General features: G+C 47.3%; 1 protein-coding gene across 2 annotated transcripts; it reads right to left on the bottom strand.

Moving 5' to 3' along the window:
* Positions 1 to 3,214: 3,214 nt before the first annotated feature.
* Positions 3,215 to 23,336, bottom strand: LOC309719710 (uncharacterized protein). 2 transcript variants are annotated; one of them, XM_082556011.1, is made up of 18 exons: positions 23,132 to 23,336; positions 20,552 to 20,685; positions 20,367 to 20,455; positions 14,648 to 14,770; positions 14,418 to 14,573; positions 13,953 to 14,035; positions 12,242 to 12,458; positions 10,030 to 10,191; positions 9,640 to 9,807; positions 9,176 to 9,282; positions 8,538 to 8,667; positions 8,101 to 8,165; positions 7,881 to 8,021; positions 7,685 to 7,748; positions 7,334 to 7,501; positions 7,111 to 7,205; positions 6,920 to 7,035; positions 3,215 to 6,079 (listed from the first exon to the last, which is right to left on the bottom strand). In XM_082556011.1, the coding sequence occupies exons 2-18, from the start codon at positions 20,655 to 20,657 to the stop codon at positions 6,015 to 6,017; spliced, it is 2,055 nt and encodes a 684-aa protein (XP_082412137.1). In that variant the 5' UTR covers positions 20,658 to 20,685; positions 23,132 to 23,336; the 3' UTR covers positions 3,215 to 6,014. The 2 variants fall into 2 exon arrangements, with proteins under 2 accessions (XP_082412137.1, XP_082412138.1); XM_082556012.1 differs by having other exon boundaries at positions 9,176 to 9,267; positions 23,132 to 23,331.
* Positions 23,337 to 23,402: the final 66 nt, after the last annotated feature.

Raw genomic sequence — 23,402 nt, forward strand, 5'->3', positions numbered from 1 at the left:
CTGACAGAAACTCCTGCCTTTATATTCACGACAGGAGCAGCAGGATTATGAAATCACTGGTGTGTTTTTAGTTGGAATTACATGTGCAAAATTATTAACTCAACTGAATTACACAACAAACTGACCCACCCAGTTTCTCTGTTCCACAGAATCCACTGTGACTTCTTGAGTCAGGCCATTTTGGGTCACGATACAAGAGAAGATCGTTTATGTAACATCTTTAAAAACATCACTACACACAGTCATTAAAGACGTTTCAGTTTTTATTTGGCAATTAAATTCTTAGGCTCACAGCATCCTCAACGTTAAAGAAAAAACAACTAAATCGCACAAAACTACAGTAACATCTAGATAAAAATCAGACAAATATAAATAAAAAATATAAAAAAAAGAGTAAAATAAATAAATACAGTTTACTAAAAATACTTTAGCCGCTGCAGAGTCAGTGATATATACAGTGTGTAATATAAACTGTCCAATATTTCAGCAGGTGAGTATCCTGATGGCTTGTAAGTAGGTTCAAGGTTCTTTATTTGTCACATGCATAGTTATACAAGTATAACACACAGTGAAATGTAGCCTGACACGCTCCTCGACATGTGCAAAAATGGGGGGGTAGAGGAAGAACATTATAAGTAGAATTATATTATATTATATTATATTATATTATATTATATTATATTATATTATATTGTATTATATTATATTATATTATAAGTAGAAACTGTCCCTGAATCTGCTGCTGTGGGTGTGGACGCTCCTGTACCACATGAGGAGTGTGAGGCTGTGTTGCTGGGACCAGAGAGGATCCTCTGGGCCGTCCTCCTGCAGCGCTGCCTGTAGAGGTCCTGGATGGCTGACAGCTCGGACCTGGTGATACGCTGTGCTGATCTGACCACCCTCCATAGAGCGTTATAGCTGCCGTACCAGGTCGTGATACAGTCAGACAGAATAATGTCGATGGTGCATTAGCAGAAGTTGGTCAGTAAGAGAAGAATCAGGCAGATAAATGGATCATGTTACTGAGTGGCAGCTTCATGTTTCCATCTGTGCTGATTCACCTGACCTGCAGCATGGCTCAAAGCTCTTCTCGTGGCTGGTTTTCATTCTCAGATGATGCTACAGATGAACCTGCAGCCAGAGTCATCCGTCTGATGGGATCTGTTTGTTTTAGCCGGCATGTTTCAGGATCCACTCACTACAGGGATGTTTCACATCTTTACTCTGGGTCTGAACATCGACTCTCTTTATTCTTAGGACGGTTTATTTCTGCCCACATGCAGATTCATTCACCTCCTGATGTGAATCCTGTGGAATTACCTCTGTTGGGTCTGTGTTTCCACAAGCCCCGATAGTTTAGAGACTTATTCCTCATGAAGAACACAAGACATAACAGAACATCTCCAACTGTGTTTTTACTCGCTAACGAGGGAGAGGTTTGGTCAGAACCAGGCGGTGGAGCATAATGCTCATCATCTGTCTCTAGCCCAAATCCTTCAAAGAGCAGCTTCCTCGTAAACTTTTTATTGACGTGACAATTACAGTACACATCACAGCCAAAGCACCTCCCACCGTAAAACCCCCTTGGTTACAAAGACAAGGCACTATGTGTGTGTATGTGTAAGCACCTGTATACATGTGAGAATGTGTGTGTGTGACCTCCTGCTCACCAAAAGGATCATAAAAGCAGGAAGCAACATCAAACAGAACCTTCACAAGGGATGTGCTTGTGATAAAACACTACAGCCTCCCCCCAGAACCTCGAGAGGCTGGGGAGGGGGACAAAGGAATCAGAATCAGAATCAGAAAGGGGTTTATTGCCAAATGTTGAGCAGGTTTACAACATTAGGAAATTGCTGCGGTGCTTCAGTGCAAACATGCTGTCATAAATAGCACTTAAATAGACATGGAAAAAATAAAAGTAGGGATAGAAGTAAGTGCAGCCACTCAGCCTCTACTCAATGTGATCATAGCAGCAGGTGCAGATGTGTGTCACAGGCTGATCTGGCTGTAGGCTGTGGCACTTGGCCAGAGGTGGCGCTGGTTGACTCGAGTCCATGTTAGTGCACAAAGTAAACTGCTCGCTGTAGTTGTGAAGCAAAAACGCTGAATTCGGAGAAATAAACCGTGCGAGGGGAACGATGACGACGACAAGAGTCTCCCGATCGTTTACTCTTGCTGTCCTGTGAACAACATCGGCGTGGTGTTACTTGTTTGCTGTTTTCGCGATCGCGTCGCGCGTGAGGATATCACCAGGTAAACTCGCCACATTTTTAAACATTTTGTTGTTCAACAGCATCAAGACTGACGGAGTGTGTTTGAGACAACCTCACACGTGTCACAGGTGACACATTTGGCGTTTTTTTGCTGGTTTGTCGGTAGCAGCTCCTGAAACGCAAGACTGCCACACATCTGTCCGACCAACGCCAGTTGATCTAAACGCCAGTAGATCTGGAACACCGGTCTGTCCCTTTGTTTTTAGTGCCAGCAGCTCCGCTCTCGAATAGATGAAGGAACTGGTTCCAGAAGTTTTAAAAAGTGCATTATCCATCTTGTATCGCTATATCTAAGAGGTATAAGTAGAGGAAGGTGAAAAAAAGTTTGAAAAGCCTAGTCTAAAAAAGTTAAAGTTAACAAAAAAGGTGCGGTGTTGCAGAGCTACTTGGAAAGGCTGCTGTCACTCCAGCGCCATCTTAGATTTAGACTTAGACTTAGACTCTAATAGGGTGATATGGTACTACAAGGTCATTAAGATAAGATGGGGCCTGATTATTTAAGACCTTGTATGTGAGGAGCAGGATTTTGAATTCTGGATTTAACAGGAAGCCAAAACAGGAGAAATATGCTCTCTCTTTCTAGTCCCTGTCAGGACTCTTGCTGCAGCATTTTGGATCAGCTGAAGGCTTTTCAGGGAGTTTTTAGGACTTCCTGATAATAATGAATTACAGTCGTCCAGCCTGGAAGTAATAAATGCATGAACTAGTTTTTCAGCGTCACTCTGAGACAGGATATTTCTAACTTTAGAGATGTTGCACAAATGGAAGAAAGCAGTCTTACATATTTGTTTAATATGTGCGTTGAAGGACATGTCCTGGTCAAAAATGACTCCAAGATTTCTCACAGTGTTACTGGAGGCCAAGGTAATGCCATCCAGAGTAAGAATCTGCTTAGATACCATATTTCTAAGCTTTTCAGGGCCGAGTACAATAACCTCAGTTTCAAGTTTTATTGTCATAAACAGTGTAGCCACATTTATCCATAATGAAATTCTTTGGCTCGTGCTCCTCAGCTTTACATGAGCATATAGAGAGTGTGCAGTTATATTGAGAAGAAAATAACAGAAAATAGCAGTGGTAGTAATAAAATAATAATAATAACAATAAAAAGAAGACGTATTAAAAAGTATTAAATATTAGAGAATTTAGTTGGTATTTACAAGCTTGTGCAAGAGTATCTCAGGTTGTACAAAGTTGTGCAATTTAAGTAGCATTTGTTGAAGTGACAGTGTACAGTGTGTAGTGGTGTGTATGGGATGTCAGCAGTTCAAAGGTCTGATGGTTTGTGGGTAAAAACTGTCCGTGTCTGGTAGTGCGGGTCTGGATGCTCCTGAACCGCCTGCCGGACAGCAGGAGTGTGAAAAGTCTGTGGCTGGGATCAGAGAGGATCCGCTGTGTCTTCCTCATGCAGTGCTGTCTGCAGAGATCCTGCATGGCTGCCAGTTCAGTCCTGGTGATGCACTGATCTCACCGCCCTCTGCAGAGCTTTGCAGTCCAGAGCATTACAGCTGCTGTACCAGGTGGTGATGCAGCCAGTCAGAATACTTTCAATGGGGCATCGATAGAAGTTTGTAAGTATTCTGAGGTTCATGCTGAATCTTCTCAGGCGCTGCAGGAGGAAGAGCCGCTATCTTGCTGCTTTTGTGATCACACCAACATGGTGTGACCAGCTCAGATCCTCGGTGATGTTGATGCCCAGGAATCTGAAGCGCCTGACTCTCTCCACCTCTGCTCCTTCGATGTGGATGGGGGTGTGGCCTCCTCTCTGCAGTCTCCTGTAATCCACACAGAGCTCCTTGGTTTTGCTGACGTTAAGCAGCAGGTTGTTGTCGCGGCACCGTGATGTCAGGGCTCTCACCTCTGCCCTGTATGCCATCTCATCTCCATCAGAAATGCAGCCGATGATGGTGGTGTTGTCTGCAAATTTGATGATGGTGTTGGAGCTGTGTGTTGCTGTACAGTCGTGGGTGAACAGGGTGTAAGCAGGGGGCTGAGCACACATCCCTGGGGGGCACCTGTGCTGAGTGTGAGTGTGGATGAGGTGATGTCTGTCAGGAAGTCCAGGATCCAGCTGCACAGGGAGGAACTAAAGTTCAGGTCACGGAGTTTCATAACGAGTCTGGGTGGTATGATGGTGTTGAAGGCGGAGCTATAGTCTATGAACAGCATCCGCACATATGTGTTTTTCTGGTCCAGGTGAGAGAGGGCAGCGTGAAGTGCTACTGCTATTGCATCATCTGTAGATCTGTTGGGCCTGTAGGCAAACTGGAGCGCATCAAGTGAAGCAGGGATTAAAGATGTAATGTGAGCTTTGACTATGCGCTCAAAGCACTTCTTGGCAATGGAGGTGAGTGCTACTGGGCGACAGTCATTTAGGCAGCTCACATTAGTTTTCTTAGGGACAGGGATGATGGTGGTCCTCTTAAAACATTTGGGACAGCAGACTGGAGCAGGGAAAGGATAAAAATGTCTGTGAAGACATCTGCCAGCTCGTGGGCTTTGAAAACATGACCTGGAGTGTTGTCTGGTCCAGGAGCTTTCTGAGTGTTTACTTTCCTGAAGTATTTACACACGACTGCCTGAGATATCTGAAGAAGGCAGCTCTCCTCTTCCAGCAAAAACTCCTGAGATATATGTTCATCAAAGCGTGCATAGAAGGTGTTGAGATCATCAGGTGGAGAAGCCGTTGCCTCCCTCACTCTGCCGCTGTTTCCCTTGTAGTCTGTGATGGTCTTCAGACCGCTCCACATGCTCCTGATGTTGGAGTAGCCGTAGCAGAGTTCCACCTTTCCTTTGTACTGTCCCTTGGCCGTCTTTATTGCTTTCCTGAGTGCATACCGGGATGTTTTGTATTCACCTGGGTCTCCGGATTTAAAGCCTGCAGTCCTCTGAGCGCTGCAAGGACCTCTCCGTTAACCCACGGCTTTTGGTTGGGGTAAGTTTGTACAACAGCCCGCGGTACGGCGTCATTGATGCATTTATGAATAAAGTCCGTTACGCGTCATGGGCTGGTCGCTTTTCAGCTTCTGCCTATAGGCTGGCAACAGCAGAACTGAGGAGTGATCTGATTTGCCGAAGGCCGGTCGGGGGCGGGCTTTGCAGGCATGTGCGTATGGAGCGTAAACATGGTCTAAGATGTTATCACCACACGTTGGAAAGTTTACGTGCTGGTAAAACTTAGGCAGAACTTTCTTCATGTTGGCTTTATTAAAGTCACCAGCCACGATAAAAGCAGCCTCCGGGTGTAGCATTTCCTGCCGGTCGATAATGTCAAACAGTTCGTCCAGTGCCCGTGTGGTTTCAGCGTGGGGGGGGAATGTAAACAGCGGTACAGAATACTGCTGTAAACTCCCTGGGCAGATAAAAGGGTCTGCATCTGATCATAAGGTGTTCAAAATCAGGAGAGCACCGCGACGAAACTATCTGTACATCAGTGCACCACCGTTTGTTGGTCATTACGCACACACCACCTCCCCTACATTTACCCGAGTCCTTTGTTCTGTCCTGGTGGTGAATGGAGAGCTCCTCAGACGTTGCAGTTCTTACTGTCCCTTTGGAAAGTTATCCTGGCCCTTAGTTCATCCAGTTTGTTTTCCAAGGACTGGACCTTAGCTAGAAGAATGCTGGGAAGCAGGGTGCAATGTTGTCTTTTCCTCAGCCTGACCAGAATCCCGGCTCTTTTTCCCCTTTTTCTCCAGAGTTTCTTCTTCCCAGGTAGCCAAGGTGAGTCACCACCATTCACAAAAAAGTTGGTTTGTGAAGGTCCGGATTGCGAGTTTTGCCAAATGTCCAGGAGAGTTTGTCTGTAGGTGATAAAAGCATCACAGGTTGAAAATAAACTAAGAAATAACATAACTAGCATAAGAAAAACGCAGAGTTGAGGAGGACACTGAGCGACGGCAGCCATTTGCAAGTTCGATCTGAATGAAGAAGCAGAAAGTTAGCGGCCATCCAGGTCTTTATGTCTTTAAGACATTCCTGCAGTTTAACTCATTGGTGTGTGTTATCTGGCTTCATGGACAGATAGAGCTGGGTGTCATCTGCATAGCAGTGTAAATGTATGCTATGTCTTCTAATGATGCTGCCTAAGGGAAGCATGTATAATGTAAACAGAATTGGTCCTAGCACTGAACCCTGTGGAACTCCATAATTAACCTCAGTGTGTGAAGAGGACTCTCCATTTACATGCACAAACTGGAGTCTATTAGATAGATATGATACAAACCACTGCAGTGCAGTACCTGTAATACCTACAGCATGTTCTAATCGCTCTAATAGGATATTATGGTCGACAGTATCGAACGCTGCACTGAGGTCTAGCAGGACAAGCACAGAGATGAGTCCACTGTCAGAGGCCATAAGAAGATCATTTGTAACCTTCACTAAAGCTGTTTCTGTGCTGTGCTGAGCTCTGAAACCTGACTGAAACTCTTCAAATAAACCTCTGCAGATGATCTGTTAGCTGTTTGACAACTACTCTTTCAAGGATGTTTGATATAAAGGAAGGTTGGAGATTGGCCTATAATTAGCTAAGACTGCTGGGTCTAGAGATGCTTTTTGAGTAAAGGTTTAACTACAGCCAGCTTGAAGGCCTGTGGTACATAGCCGATCATTAGAGATAGGTTGACAGGATGAGCTCATACTGTTTAGGTGGTGCTGATTGGCTGTTGTTTCCCTCATCACTTCCTGTTGAAGGAGTTGGTTGTGGCTGTGTTTCTCCTTCTGTTTAGCGAGCTCCACCTGCACCGCCGACAGACACCTGGCACACACACACACACACACACACGGTTTAACGTGTTTCTACCAATCACATGTCTCCGAGCACTCAGAGTACCTGTCAGCGTGCTTCCGCCTGGCCTCCAGGTGTTTACATTGCTCTTGCAGGCTCCTCCTCTCTTCCCTCCTCCTGCTTAGCTCCTCCTGCACCTCCTGCACATAAACCATAGACCATCATGAGCATCCACCCATCGTCTGACCTGTTCAGGGTCAGCTGACCCAGTGTGAGGTATCAGCTCCTCTTCCTCCTCACACATCAGCACACTATGGTGCTCCCTGACCTGCAGCTCTGTTTGCTGCCGGCTTTTCTCTCGGAGACACGACTCGGCCTCTCTCCTGCGGGACTCCACTTTCTGCATCAGCTCGGCAAGCTCCTCCCTCTTCCTGTCCACCACGCCCTCCAGCTCATGCTGCTCATCCCTCGCTCCCTCCACCTCGTCCCTCTTCAGCTGATTGGTTTAAAGAGTCACATGGTCACTCACTTCCTGATCTCAAAACAAAAAGCACAAATATTTAAAATAAAGCAGAGCAACTGTTTTTCTGTTATAACCCGGGATCCTCCGTCAGCCGCGCCGGCCCATCTCCATCAGGACGGGGTCCAAGCTCTGGGACAGGTACAGGTGTGACCTCACCTGAGTGCTGAGAGAGTCCAGATGCCCCTGAGCCTCCACACAGTCAGACAGCAGGTCAGCGAGTCTGCACACACACACACACACACACACACACACACACACAGCTGAAGTTTATATGGAGACACCTGACAAAATACAACAGCCACCTCTTCACAGTAAAAACTTCCTGTCTCCTTCACAGTAAAAGCCTCCTTACGTGTCTCTGGCTGTTTGTATTTCCCTGTCGAGCTGTTGGAGCTCCTCCTCTCTGCTCCTCAGCTCCTCCTCCACCTGCCTGAGCATCTGCTCTTCCTCCTCCCTCTTCCTCCTCAGCTGCTCCACCTCTTCCCGCAACTCCCTGTGTGATGAAGATGGTGGCGATGATGAAAATATCCACCCTGATCTCTGAGGTCATGGTTGGAGCCAGGACACTTTACCTGGCACGCTGTTTGTCCTCCCCTCTGAGCCGCAGCGCAGCGGCGTCTCGCTGAGCTTCGCTGGCCTGGAGGACACACGAGGACGGAGCGGGAAGGGTCGAGGTTAGAGCGGCGAGCGCGTCATCAGTTATTAAAGAAACTGATCCAAGCTCATGTTTTTCTCTCTTTTTAGTCGTTTTGGTGATTGACCATAAAATTATTAATGAATAGTTTTGTCAATAAAACTGATGTAAAAAGATTCAGTCTCAGGGTGACGAGACGCTGAGCCTGGATCTGCTGGACGTTTCCTCCTGTTAAAAGGAGTTCGTCCTCCCCACAGTCACCAAGTGCTGCTCACAGTGAATCGTGTGATTGTTGAGCTTTTCTGTAATATTGTGGGTTCGCCAGAGTATAACACACCACCGTGTGTGTGTGTGTGTGTGTGTGTGTGTGTATACCTGGACTCTGCTGGTGTGTATGCAGCTCTGAGCCTCCAGCAGTTTCCTGTCGGCCTCTCGCAGCTCCGCTCGTCTCTTCAGCAGAGTTTTCTCCACACACTCCACCTCATCACACAGCTTCATGACACTCCTGCACACGCACACAGGCACACACACACGCACACACACACACACACACGCACACACACACACACACACACACACATGCACATCAAATAACCTGAATGAGTTTTGGTAACAGCCTGTAAAAATCAGAAGCCTCAGCAGAGGTGAACATCCTGATTTCTCTGTATTTATTCGTTAATAATTTTGATGTTCACATCTTTAACTGTTTCATCACTGACATCTTCCTGAGGTCCAGGATTCATTTCTGAGCCCAACACTTTGAACTTTTTAAAACTCCACCAAGCCGATGAGGATAAGATTCAAACCCACGATTAGCAGGCCATCGCCTTAACCACTCGGCCACCTCGTCCCTGCATGAGCGTGTCCCTGTGGAGGACACAGCAGGACTTCATGTAGACATAATGAGTCCATCTGCTGGATCGTCCTTTCTGCTGTCGGGGCTTCAGCTCCTCTCAGCGTTGATCCTAAACCCTGATCCCAGAGCAGTGTGTATCCATGTCTGTGTGTGTTACCTGTGCTGTCTCAGTGTGTGTCGCAGCTCTCTGGTTTCCAGTTGTAGCCTCTTCTTCTCTGCTTCACTGTGGTCACACACACACCTGCCTCCCTGCAGACACACACACTGTTATCAGTTCAGTATCAGACCGGCGTGAGGTTTGAAGCAGCTGAGCTACATTTAAATTTATTTTGATGATTTCAAACACGTCATCAGACTGAAGCGATTCTGTGGATTCATTTACACCCTCCAACCTAAAGAGGGCGACAGTGCACTTCAGCACAAGCTGTCACCCATATGTAACCTTCTGATTGCACACCAGCTCAAACGTTTCAGCACTGACAGCGAATCAGACAGGAAGCGGTCTACACTGCACGCCTATCACCACCTCACACGTCCTTACTGTCGTCTTCCCCGCAGAGCTCTTTGTTTAGTTCACAGTGATCTGTGATGTGATGAGTAGCACTGTGCAGGAAGACTCACACTGAGTGCAGCATGCACAAACCACCGTCCCCCATCCTCAGCACCGGTCCCAGTCCTGGTTCCAGTCCTGCTTCTCACCCGGTCCAGCTTTAGCCTGCGAGCCTCAGATGGCTCGGCCTTGGGGGATCGCAGGTCTTGGTCCCAGTGAGCGTCTCCGTCCACAGATTCCTGAGAGGAAGTCAAACACAGCAGGCCTCCTTCTAAGCGATTAAAGGTATTCACGGAAAATCTCAGAGTCTAAAAACGGCGTAAAAACCTCAAAAGATGAAACAAAACCAAACAGAAGGTGAGAAAACCTGACGACAGCCGGACTGTCGTGTAAAAACAGCACCCCCTGGAGGTTTGTTAGTTGCATCACATATAAAAGTGTGTGTGTATGTGTGCGCGCACCTGTGTGTGCAGCAGCTGGTTCAGCGCTCTCAGCAGTTCGATGGTGAATTTCAGCTGTTCCACAGTCAGCTGGTCGATGTTGTGCGTGGACCTGCTGAGCTGCCGTAACTTCCTGTTGAGGTGGCCGAGGCTCCTCTGGTGGGCGTCGCTCTGTGAGCGCAGCTGGGGCACAGAACAGGAAGTGTCAGAATGAGATTAGAGATCGTCTGACGCAATTTTGTTTTAGGGTCATGTGTTTGTTCACCTGCAGCAGTTTAAATAAAGCTCATCCAAAGATCATCCTGATGATGACCTCAAACAGACCGAGTGGAAACTCATTTACAGACAAAGGTGGATTTCAAAATAAAAGTCTTTCATCATCTGCAGAAATGAAAAAAATAACCTGGTTATGACGAAGGACGCCATAAATAAAAACTCTGCGTCAAGACGTTCAAGGAGGAAACAGATCAGACAACTGCAAGCTAACTGTTGTCTGCTCTAACAAAGCCAGCATCACTCGGGAGTCAGGACATCCTGAAGCTCGTAACTCTGAACCACCCTGACAAGGATGGGAGTCAAACCCACGTGTGCAGAGCACAAAGGACTGGCGGTTCATTGGCTTCAGCTCTCAGCCACCTCCTCCATGCCGCAAGGCGGGCTGAGATGGGCTGCTGACCGAGTGCTGAGCCTGCGGGCTGTTAGCACAGATGTTGCAGTGCTCTCTCTCAGCATGAGCGAGCCGGTGGGTGATAGATGGACTCTACATGTCTTATATTTCACGCTGCAGCCTTGTTGTTGAAACAGTGATGAAGTTTGTGCTGCAGCTGCAGAAGATCACAGGAAACTCGCACTCTTGCAGCTCTGCAGTGTCGTGGACTCGAGACTCTCGGGTTTGGAGGACACGGCAGGTTTGGATGGGCAGTAAACAGCTGCACACATTCGACTCACGGTGCTGCTGAACCCGACTGCCCTCTGAGACTCCAACGGCTCCTTGAGGAAAGCTCTGCAGCTGGACAGGATATCTCCAGTCTGCCGGAGCAGGCGGGCATCGAGCACACTGCCATCAGAGCTCAGACTCAGCATGAGGTGAAGCCAGAGTCCCTGTACCAGGTGGCCGAGAGGTTAAGGCGATTGACTGCTAATCCATTGTGCTCTTTACCAACTGGACCATCCCAGCCTTGCCGTAATGGTCTATTTGATTCACCTTTACTTTTATTGTTTATTTTCTTTTATTTTCACTTGCTACACACGGGACAGACATGACTGGGGAGAAAGTAAAACAGCGGAGAAGAGGGACGGGGATAAAGGGCAAAAAACAAAAAACAACAAAACAAACAGCCAAAAGATACAAATATGGATCACCTGGATCCCCTGCTGAGAAAGAAAAAAGAAAGCAAGCAGAAGAGAACAAGAGTAATAGAATAAACAACATCACAATGATATATGGGAATATGACAGTAAATACTAAATGTTAAACATTATTGTGCAGCACATAAGATCAACAGAACACAGTGTGCTTTGAGGTAGGAGCCAAAAAGGGTGTAGTTTGTGGGTGTGATCACCCGTGTGTACACCTGTGAGCATGGACGCGCTTGTTTTTAAAAGGTTCCTTCATGTAATGATCTGCTAGAGGGTGTGGGGGGGCCACAGCCCCGTCCTCCAGGGCATGAAGCAGGTATGGAGGAGATCAAAACTCCAGACATCCAGAGGCCCCCAGAACACAAGAGACCAAGGAAGACCAACAGAGGGGCAGCTGCGCCACTGTCCCAGAAAGAGCTGAGGAGAGTCCCAGATGAGGGCTCACTCAGCAGCCGCGGAGCAGAAGCCAGGGGGAGTTGCAGTGACGCGCCCGTGAGCTCCGCCGGCAGCCAGCCGTGCCTGAGTGACCGAGCCCCAGACTCCAGGCCCCGATAAGCGGCCGCCAAGGAGTGAGCCGGTGTGTGACGCCCATCCCCAGACACAAAGAACCACCAACGCACCGATGTCTGAGGGAGTCCGCCACCGGCAGGGGAAGTGGTGGTGGGGGGAGATAGGCCTCCAAACCTTGGAGGGCCTGAGGTGTCCCCAGAGAGGTGGCGCCTGACACCCAACCTGACATATAGACACAGACATACAGGCACACACAGACACAAACATCCATGCCCCCCCCCCCCCCCCCCCCGCCAAAACAATAAACGTGAGAGTCGTCAGCTGATGTCTTGATGTTGGAAGGAGCTGTTTTTGTGATACCCACCAGACTGTTCTGCAGGAGTCTGTGCCTGCTCTGACTCCTCTGCACCTCCTCCTCTGGCTCCTCAAAGGGCTCCACCTGGTCCCGGTCCAGCCGGGCTTCCAGCCGGGCCTGCGGTCTGCTCATGTGTTCCTGGCTGTGCTTGTGAGCCATGGTGGTCCTGGTCTGCTGGATGGTCCCAGAGCGCTGATGCCAGCATCTGGGCAGTGTGAGGTTCGGCCTGACGGGACGAGAAGTCAGAGGTCAGCTAGAGGAATTCATATGAAAAGCACACGAACAGCCGAGGTGGGCTGGATTTGGATCAGAACTGTGAGCTGAGAATGAAAACACGCTCACATCTTTAGATTTATTCCAGCTTTTATTTCACAATCACAACACATGGAAGTTTGTATTTATATGAACTCTTTTTGTAGTTTTATTTAGACATCATTTATTCACTTTATAGTTAACTACATGGCTTCTTAAATGTCATTAGAGAATTATTTATGATTTATTACTATTTCTGGATGCATCGTCGATCATCCAGGTAAGAAAAATCCCCCAAAGTTGAATGAGTTGCTGTTAACCACGCCCCTTTCTTCCTCCTGTCTCACCGTGGTCATGTGACCCGCTCACTCTCATGTCGCGGTGAGCTGACAGCATCATCCACGCCTCACTGCGATGATCAAAAGACACAAAAATCAGGACTGAAGACTCTATTGTTGTTTTTATTCCAGAGTTTATTTTTATATTTCTGACTTGATTTAATTTTTTATTTCCTTCTCCGACGTCCTTTCTTTATGACTTATTTCTGCACAACGTTGTTTTCCTCAGCAGGATGCAGACACGCTGATGTCTCCATGCTGAACTCCATAAAACTCACTCAAGCCGACGAGGATGGGATTCGAACCCACGCATGCAGAGCACAATGGATTAGCAGTCCATCACCTTAACCACTCGGCCACCTCGTCTGTGTGAAGCCTGATCGCGCACATGCTCAGCGTACTGTGAGTATGAAACAGCTCAGAGCACTGTCTGAGACACGTGACGTGAGGCTGACGTCCAAATCTGAACTGCAGACATCGTGTTTGATGCTCGAGGATCAGCTGGAGAGGTCAATCCAGCAGATGGACTCATTATGTCTTCATGAAGTCATGCTGTCCTCCACAGAGACACGCTTGTGCAGGGACGATGTGGCCAAGTGGTTAAGGCGATGGACTGCTAAGCCCATCGTCGTCGATTCAAATCCCATTCTCGTCGACTTGGTTAAGTTTTAAGGAGTTCAGCATAAAGACATCAGTGTGTCTGCAGCCTGCTGACAGTCTTTCAACACCTCGTCATCCTCCATCTTCTCTTCTTTATCTCCCCCAATTCTTGCCTTTCTGCGCTCCTGGGGTTGTGTCCACTTCTTTGTTCTGCTCAACTTCGGGTTTCAGCCTCAAGGCCTGGATCCTGCCTGGGCCTCGAGCTTGCCTGAAGCCGGGCTGTTTGTAGCAAGCACAGGGATGCATCGTTTTGGGTCCACATCTCTAGTCTCAGACTGCAGCCCCACAAAGCCATTGTAATCAAACTTTTTGAGGTACAAATGTATTCGTAAAGCTGATGCTGATGAAAACAACGTTGTGTAGAAATAGGTCGCAGCGGTCCTCACAGCGAGGCATGGATGATGCTGTTAGCTCACTGCGGTGTGAGCAGGTCACATGACCACGGTGACAAAGCAGGAAGAAACACCGACCTGCTCGCCTCAGACCGGGATTCATCTTCCTGCCGCTCCTCCGCTGGACCTGAGAGCTGAGCCGGAAGTCTGTGGACGTCTTCCTGCAGACAGACGAGAGCCCTGCTTCACCTCTGTGTCTGATGTGTGGGCATCATCAGTATTACCAATATCTGATCAATACGAGCCCACGTCCAGTTACATCAGAGCAGGACTGGAGACAAGACAAGACTGTGTGTGTGTGAGTGTGTGTGTGAGTGTATGCTTGTTTGTGTTCAATTGTCAGACTCAGGCTGATGTTGTGGTCTTGTTGGGGAGGTTACCTGATGAAGCGTGCAGGCTCACCTGTCTGTAAAAGCATGTATGAAACACACCTGAGCTCTGGGCTGATTTAATGAAGACGTGATCACAGGTCACATGACTCAGAGGCTGTTTAGGCTGAAATCCTGCTGCTCTGCTCTGAGTGACCTGCAGACATTCACGTACCTGTCCCAGCGGCACCTTCTGGCTTAGCTCCTCCCTCAGTTGCTGAAGCTCCACCTCCAGCTGTGCCTGGTGTCTGTTGCTTTGCACTTGTCTCTCCCTGAGAGCCTGCACCTCCATCCTGAGTGCAAACAACTCCCCCTGCTGGACAGACATGCTCTGAAACACAGACAGACCCTCAGGCAGTCAGGTGGGCGTGTTAAACAGTGACACCTGCAAAATAACACACTCACCTGTGTGTGAGACCTGGCCAAGTCCTCCAGCTGTGTGCAGTGCCTCTGAGCTTCCTCCAGGTGGAGCTGCAGACTCAGATTTTCAGCCTGCAGAGTGTGTACCTGCTGCTGAGAGCAATGAGCCTGAAACACACACACACTCTTCATTTACCAGATTCATCAGTAGTTAGACTGCACATGTTCATGACCGCAGGAGGTAAAAATGAAGCCAGGGTGGAAAACCTGCGTTATCTCTGATGGCCACCAGATGGCGACACTTCCTGTTCTATAGAAGTATGAGAAACCAGCCTTCTGAACTCTGACCTCTGCCAACAGTTTGATACAAAGTCAAATTCAATCTTTACATTTTGATCATGTGACTTCAATCTGCATGCTGATTGGCTAATGACTTCTAGTTACTCGTCTTTTTAGTCAGATCCGCCCCTCCACATCACATCTGCTAGTTTGCAACCAAGATGGCACTGGAGGAAACGTTAACCTGAGGGCTTCAGAAACCAGTGAGCCACGTGACGGCGTCAGCCTCGCTTCCTCGTGAGCATGCTTTTATTCATCGCAGCTCTTGGGTGAATAAGCCAGCAGAGGGCGTGCTGTGGGTGCAGCTGGGCCATCGACCATTAAGTAAGCATATGGATCGGCGGCACAGCAGGGGGCTCTGACACTGTCCTCTGTGAACGGACGCAGTGGACCATTTTGTATTAGCGTTCTGCCAATGTGTGCTGATTGGTTGGTTAGGACAGGATGCCATCCTTCGATGGCGCTCATCAGACAGACATCAGGAGGTTGTGATGGCTGCAGGTGATGCTACCAGGGGGCAGCTGCTTGCCTCACACCCCAAATCAAAGTGGAAGGTACCGTAAAGTGTTTTGATGCATTCTCAATCATCCAGGTAAGTAAATAAAATCCAAAAGTTGATTCTGTTCATCTGGACGTAGCGTTTTGTGGGAGAAACGTTTTGTCATCATCCAGGTGACTTTTTCTGTCTCAGCTGACTGCAGTTTTCAATCTTATAAACAGGACATTTGCATAATGACTGAAACCCACTGAAGGAACAATGGGCTGGGAGGTCAGTTCATTCATCATGATTATGCAAATTCTCATGACCATTGATCAGCAACCACTGATCAATGGCCATGAGTACCTTTCACAGACAGTTGGGGAATGGCTGCAATCACAGCATTGTAAGATGGTGACAGATGTACCCTTAGGCCCCCTCCTCGATTCAGAGGAGGGGGCCTTTCACATAAATGAAAGGGAAAGACTCCGCCCTCAAACCAGCGTTCCTCCCTGTCCAGGATGTGAACATCCTCATCACTGAAAGAGTGTCCACTGGCCTGTAGGTGTAAATAGACTGCAGAGTCCTGGCCTGACGAGGTGGCTCTTCTGTGTTGTAGCCAGAGGTTGTTTGGTTTCCCCGATGTATAAATCCTGCCAATCCTCCTGCACTTAACAGCGTACACTGTTACTCTGTTTGTGTCGGGGACCCGATCCTGGACCAGTTTTTGGCGCAGCGTGTTTTGGGGTTTAAAAGCCACAGAGACCCGGTGTTTAGAAAAAATGCATCTCAGTTGCTCCGATACTCCTGACACGTACGGGATCACTACAGGTTTTCGGCTGGACAGCGGTTGTCCTTCTCTCCTGGATCTACTGGAGCTTTCTTTAGGAGCCTTTCCAGCTTTGACAAAAGTCCAGCTGGGATAACCACATTTACTCAGGGCCTTCTTGATGTTCTTCTGCCTCCCTGGCTGCTGTGTCAGTGGGGATGGTGTTCGCTCTGTGTTGTAGCGTTCTGATGACACCCAGTTTGTGCTCCGGTGGATGATGAGAGTCAAACCTTAAATACTGATCTGTATGTGTAGGTTTACATGTCAGCTTTTAGATGTCCCCCATTACTGATGGAAATCTCACAGTCTAAGAAGGCTAACCTGCCACTGTTCATATCCTCCCTGGTGAATTTGATGTGTCGGTCCACCGAGTTAATGTCATCTGTGAAATGTGGTGCGTCCTGAGATTTGATTTTCACCCAGGTGTCATCCACATACCTGAACCAATGAATTGGTGGTGTTCCAGGGTAGGATAGTAAAGCCCTGTTTTCAATTCAATTCAATTTTATTTATGCAGCGCCAAATCACAACAACAGTCGCCTCAAGGCGCTTTATATTGTACAGTAGACCCTAAAATAATAGATACAGAGAAAAACCCAACAATCATATGACCCGTTATAAGCAAGCACTTTGGCGACAGTCGGAAGGAAAAACTCCCTTTTAACAGGAAGAAACCAGGCTCAGGGAGGGGCGGGGCCATCTGCTGTGATTGGTTGGGGTGAGAGAAGGAAGACAGGATGAAGACATGCTGTGGAAGAGAGACAGAGGTTAATAACAGATATGATTCAATGCAGAGAGGTCTATTAACACATAGTGAGTGAGAAAGGTGACTGGAAAGGAAAAGCTCAATGCATCATGGGAATCCCCGGCAGCCTACGTCTATTGCAGCATAACTAAGGGAGGATTCAGGGTCACCTGGTCCAGCCCTAACTATATGCTTTAGCAAAAAGGAAAGTTTGAAGCCTGATCTTGAAAGTAGAGATAGTGTCTGTCTCCTGAATCCAAACTGGAAGCTGGTTCCACCAAAAAGGGGCCTGAAAACTGAAGGCTCTGCCTCCCATTCTACTTTTAAATACTCTAGGAACAACAAGTAACCCTGCAGTGCGAGAGCAAAGTGCTCTAATAGGGTGATATGGTACTACAAGGTTATGGTACTACAAGGTCATTAAGATCTTCCACTTCTTCCATGCACAAATTGGCCACAATGGGTGATACTGGGGAACCCATGGCACACCCATGTTTCTGTCTGTACCCACATAGCAAAATTGGTATAGCCCGGATCTGGCCCACACAATGTGCTTACACATGGCCCACATACCGCAAAGAATGACAGCCCTTTGGTGGCCCAGATCAGGTTTGCCAGAGGTGGCCCACACATGGGCCAGCACAGGACCACCAGTGTGTCTGCAACTGGCCTCGTGCTGGCCCATGTGTGGGTCACCTCTGGAAAACCAGATGTGTAAGTTGTTTGCAGCCACAGGCCAGTTGCAGACACACTGCTGGCCCTGTGCTGGCCCAGAACAGTTTCAGCTCTGGCCCCAGATGTCAGCCTAATGTGTACCTTAATCAAGCCATGTAATAACAACATGTGCCCGAACATAATAGTGCAAAAGTAACATGACGAAACTCTGTTCAGAAACTGAATGGACTGATTTTTATATGCACTTTTCTACTCTCCCAGATTACTCAAAGTGCTCTATACAACATGCCACATTTACACACTTTCTCTAAACTGAATGCTTTCTAATTACATTCATACACATTCACACTCTTCACTGGAAGAGCCAGGGATTGAACCACTAATCTTCCGATCAGTAGGTGACTTGCTCTACCTCCAGAGCAAAAGCCACTCAGTGGTAAACATGAGTAAACCGTCACTAGGTTTTGGATAAAGTTTACACTCACAAACCAGTCAAACCTGCATTTGAAATGTTGGCTACCATAGAAGTATAGTATTGCAACATGGCATTTGGATCTTCTAACTAAAATAGAAAAACAGGAACATAAATAGTGCCATCATTGCCAGACCTGGCCCACATCTGGTTGACATACACCCTGCCATAACACCAGTCAGTCAGAAGTGCCAGCTTGATGCCGGATCCAGGCTAGACCTGTTTTCTATGGGCCTGGGCCACATAAACCAAACCACAAACAGGCCAGATGTGGCATGCCATCACATAAACAGTGCCATCTATGCCAGGCCTGGCCCATATCTGGATGACATACCACTTACAATGCCAGAAGTCAGCCAGCAGTGCCGGCTTGACACCAGATCTGTGCCAGACCTGTGTGCTATGTGGGTAGTACTGACCCTTGTATGTGAAACAGGTGGAATGAAGACACAGTTCAAACACACTTGGTCGATGCTGAGAGCAGTCCTGTTGCTGAAGTTGGGGTCATCCTGTAATCTCTTACGAACTATCTCCAACGCTTCCGTGACTGGGATGGTGAAGAGAGATGTAATGTCGTACGAGACCATGGTTTCATCTGCCTCCATGATGACATCTCTCACCTTCTCAACGAAATCCAGGGTGTTCTGGATGTGGTGTTCAGAGCTGCCTACCAACGGGTTGAGGATCGAAGCCAGAAGCTTGGAGATGTTATAGGTGACCTAGTTGATCATGCAGACAGTCGGTCTTAAAGGTGCACCCTGTTTGTGTATCTTCGGTAAACCATACTGGCTTGGTGTAGCTTCCCCTGGGTGTAGCCTGTGGTATGATGTCTGGTCGATAGCCTTGTCTTGTTCTAACTGCTTCAGACAGTCTATCACCCTCTTCCTGTAGCTACTTCCTGGGTCTCGTTTCAGGGGTTCATAAGTATTTTCATCCCTGAGTAGTGACAAAATCTTCTCATGATAGTCTTTCTGGTTTAGCAATACTGTGCACCTACCCTTGTCTGCCGGAAAGATGATAATGTTGTTGTCATCACTAAGTGATGTGAGTGCCTTGCTCTCCTCCATGGTGATGTTGGATGCTGGGGGCTTTGCATTGCTGAGACAGGCCGAAACTTTCGTCCGTAGTTGGTCTGCTTCCATTTCTGCAATATTGTTGTTTCAAATTGTTGTTTCTGTGGCTGTGATCGGTTCCACTGGCGGGATTTGTCTCGGTGTGACAGCAAAATTCAGCCCTTTAGCAAGGATGATTTTCTCTGTTTGGGTGATCTGTCTGTCAGACAAATTCTTCACCCACTTGTCCACATCCTCGGTGTCGCATCCTTCTCTCTTCTGGCCGCTGAGGACACTCTCTGTATTTTGCGGTGGTTTCCGACGTACAACAAGTAAGTCAAACTTCATTTGTTGCCTGGTCTTAGACTTCTTGTGCTGTGCTAGACGAACCTTCTCAGTGAAGTCAAAGAGTCAAAGAAGTTAAGAGTATTCTCATCTAGAAGCATTGTCAGTCTCGGTCAGATACGCTCCTCTTGAGATTTTAGCACGTTGATGGTAAAATTTGTTTGCCTCGCCTGTTCATTAAGCAGCTGATGCTGTGCCTTCTGGAGGATTTTTGTAGCCCGGAAGCCTTTAACTGAAGAGCTCATTTGCAGACTTTTAGGAGTAATCCTGTTCTGTCGGCATCTGAGGCTGAATCTCAGGTGGTTCCTGTAATCCGCCATCCGCTGTTTGCTCATGCTGACGTACAAGCATTAGGCAGTCCTTGCTAAAGTGGGTTAAAATGTCTTGATGCATCCTCAGTATCCAGGTAACTAAAAGTTGATTCTGTTCATCTGGATGTAGCGTTTTCAGTGGGAGTAACGTTTCGTCACTCATCCAGGTGATTTCTCCCACTGAAAACGCTACTTCAAGATAAACAGAATCAACTTTTTGGAGTACCGTAAAGTGGCTTGTGGTGCTGTGAAGTGATGCTCACAGCAAGATATTTCACTACAATACAATCCTGTAAAAAAATCTACAAGTGGCGCTGCATCAGCAACTCGAGCCCTTCCATCAAACCTTCCAAAGGAAAAACAGAGCCCCGCCCATTCTGGACAAGGTGGAGAGCGCCACCTACGGACTGGAGCTCTCTCGCTCCGAAGTCCCGAACACAAACATTATCATTACTAGGATGATGCCAGCGATAGACAATAATCACGGCGTTTCCCCGGTTCATCAGGTGTGTTTGTACCTGCTCCCTGAGTCCTCGCAGGTACTCCTGAAGTCCAGAGATCACCTCCTCCAGCTCCCTCTGCAGGGCCTCGTTAGCCAGAATCTGACCTGAGGACGAGAATCCGGGGTCCATTTATTAACCGGATACCAATCAGAGGGCTCCAGTCAGAGTGCCGCTCTCTCATTGGTCTGATTTCTCCTCACCGTCGGTCAGCTGCTGCTCCAGCTCTTTGATCTCCTGTGTCTCTGCGGCGATGCGTGACAGCAGGTTGTCAAGGCGACCCTCAAGCTCACTCTGCATCCTGCTCATCCTGCAACAGCTCAGTGGTCACATGGGCCTGAGAGGGAAAGATGGCAGCCAATCAGGATGTTGATTTGCACCACACACACACACACACACACACACACACACACACACACACACAGGTGTGTGATGTCACCTGACTCTGATTATCACTGAATCTGTATTAAAACGTGAAAGTTTCAAAATAAAAAACTGTTGATCACGACCATGTCTAATTTTCACAATAAAAGATCCAGGACAAATATATTGACCTTAAAAAAATAATTGCTTCAAAATAAAACTTTTAGCCAAGCTGACTTTATTTATAAAGCACTTTAAAAACAGCTATCACTAACCAAAGTGCTGAACATAGAATAAGAAAAAATATAAACACTAAAAATAAAAATACAATAACATTAACACTGTAGAGCACCGACATCAGAAAAACAATAAAACCCAAATAAAATGAACATTTCTGTGCTGGGTTAAAAGCCAAAGCGTGCAGGTGGGTCTTCAGACCAGATTTAAAAACATGGAGTGAGGAGGCCTTTCTAATCTGTAGTCAGTGCATTCCACAATTTGGGAGCCACAACTGCAAAAGCCTCCGATGTGTCCTCGGCACGTCCGACAACATCTGGTCAGCTGATCTAAGAGACTCAGAGGGGGTGTGCAGGTGCAGCAGCTCAGAGAGGCGGTGTGGGGGAGACTTTTAAGGGTTTAAAAACAAATTTTAAAAGAATTTTAAAATGAACTCTAAAATGCACAGACAGCCAGTGTATTGAGGATAAAACAGGAGTAATATGCTCACCTCTCCACATACCAGTTAAAAGCCGTGCGGCTGCATTTTATACCAGCTGAAGACGTGACAAGGATGACGGACTAACATCAAAATACAACGAGTTACAATAATCCAGCCGAGTTGTAATAAAAGCATGGAGTACCGTTCTAAAAACCTCCTTTGACAACATGGGTTTTATTTTGGCGAGCTGAAAAAAGCTGCTCCTCTCACCTGACTGTCAAACCTTAACCTCCTAGGACCTGCGTCCACACCGTGGACATCACATTTTGGGTCATTTAGACCAAAATACTCAATTTTGCTCTACAAGGGCCTGATATCCACTGACGAGGACATTATGCTGCTACTGTTCTATCGAAATTTTAAACGAATATCCTCATATGTGGCTCTCGTTTTTCTTAGAAACAAAAATTAGGTAAAAAAAAAAAAGATCCCAATCAGCCCAAATATCAAAGAGAAATTAAAAATGCATGCTGTGGAAGAGTTCGGGTCTTAGGAGGTTAAACACTGTCCATCTAAAACCCAAATTGGTGACAGCGAGCTTTCCGTACAGTGCCAGAGGGTCCACAGGAAAGGACCGACCAGTGACACCCGGCCCTAAAGAACAAACCTCTGTTTTTGTGAAAAGTTTTATAATGAAGAGACAACCAAGCTTTCACTTTCTCAAGACAGTTATTTTGCACCTGGAATAGTCATTTTTCTTTTTGAGGTGCATATAAACCTTTGCATCATCTGTATATAAATGGAAAATAATTTTGTGCCTTCTAAAGATAGAGCAAAGCCAAGGGACAAAAGCAGAGGTCCAAGTATTGATCCCTGAGGTGCCCCACATGAGACTAAGCTGCCAGGAAAGACCTAGACCACTGCACAGTGTTCCAAGTGAGATAGTAAAATACTGTATCCACCGTGTCCAAGTTCAGTCTAGGAGAACCGAGACCACATGATCACCTACAGCTGTCAATAACAAGTCTTCTGTGCTATCCAGAGAGAGAGAAAGGAAGCGTGGACATAAAGTTTGATCAAACAGACGGATCCACGTTAGCTTTAGTTTTACAAAGTCAAACTCGAATGGTCAATAATATTTATATGATCTGCTGTCGCGGCTCTGTGGAGGACATCCTGTGGAGGATGAGCTAACTCCCCTGCAGCTCTGCTTCGACCCCGCACCTCCTCCTCCCCACCCTGTCCTGCCTGACACGCCCTCCTCAGAGTTTCCTCATGTGGGGGAAGAAAAGAAGCTGACAGTCTTCAGTTTGTTCCACACATATTTAATACCAAGTATGAGTTTCCTGTGGAGGTAAAGCAGGCTGTCTACTATTGAGAAGGTTGGTAGCTCAATTCCTCTGCATGTTAAAGTGTCTGAAGTGCAGGTGTCCCCCAATACATCTGTGTTTGCTTCAGAAGCATTGAGGTGAATGAAGCTCAGAGTAAAACCTGCTGAAACTGAGCACCAGGTGTAGTCCTGGGCTCAGACTTAGATAGGAAGCTTCACAGGACGCTGTGTGGTGACGACAGTAACATCAGTCATGCCTCTGATCCAAGGAAGTCTGGGAGCTCTGAAGGATTCAGACGTGGTGAAATCTTTGTCTTCTGTCCACAGATGTTTCTGTGAGTCAGAAACACCGGTTTGTTTCCTCTGCAGTGCATCATGGGACATCACAGATACCCTGTTCTGAGTATAAGGACGAGTTGTTGTTGTACTTACTGCTCTCTGATCAGTCTGGTCTGTCCTCCACGGGAGCTGCTGACCTCCTCTTCCTCCTGCTTCTCCTCTTCGTCTCTGTCACTTCACAGTAACCATATCTGCTCCTGTTTCCTCCGTTACAAACTCCTCTTCCTCTCCTCCTCTTTGAATCAACACAGGAAATCTTCCTCCCAGCCAATCACAGTCCACCTCTGTCCAACAGGGACCAGGAAAAGCTCAGTGAGCCCCACCCCTGAGATGAAACCCCTGAGGGGGAGGGGCTTTTTAAAGA

This window comes from Aulonocara stuartgranti (genome assembly GCF_965226115.1).
Source record: "Aulonocara stuartgranti genome assembly, chromosome: 12".
In the NCBI taxonomy this organism is placed as follows: domain Eukaryota; kingdom Metazoa; phylum Chordata; class Actinopteri; order Cichliformes; family Cichlidae; genus Aulonocara; species Aulonocara stuartgranti.

Bases quoted from the DNA above. Each gene is read 5' to 3' on its own strand.
- LOC309719710 (XM_082556011.1), bottom strand. From the start codon at position 20,657: ATGAGCAGGATGCAGAGTGAGCTTGAGGGTCGCCTTGACAACCTGCTG. The intron at 9,283-9,639 runs GTGAGTCTTCCT...AACTGATAACAG, and splicing joins TTGTGCATGCTGCACTCAGT to TGTGTGTGTCTGCAGGGAGG. The intron at 8,166-8,537 runs GTATACACACAC...TGTGTCCTCCAG, and splicing joins TACACACCAGCAGAGTCCAG to GCCAGCGAAGCTCAGCGAGA.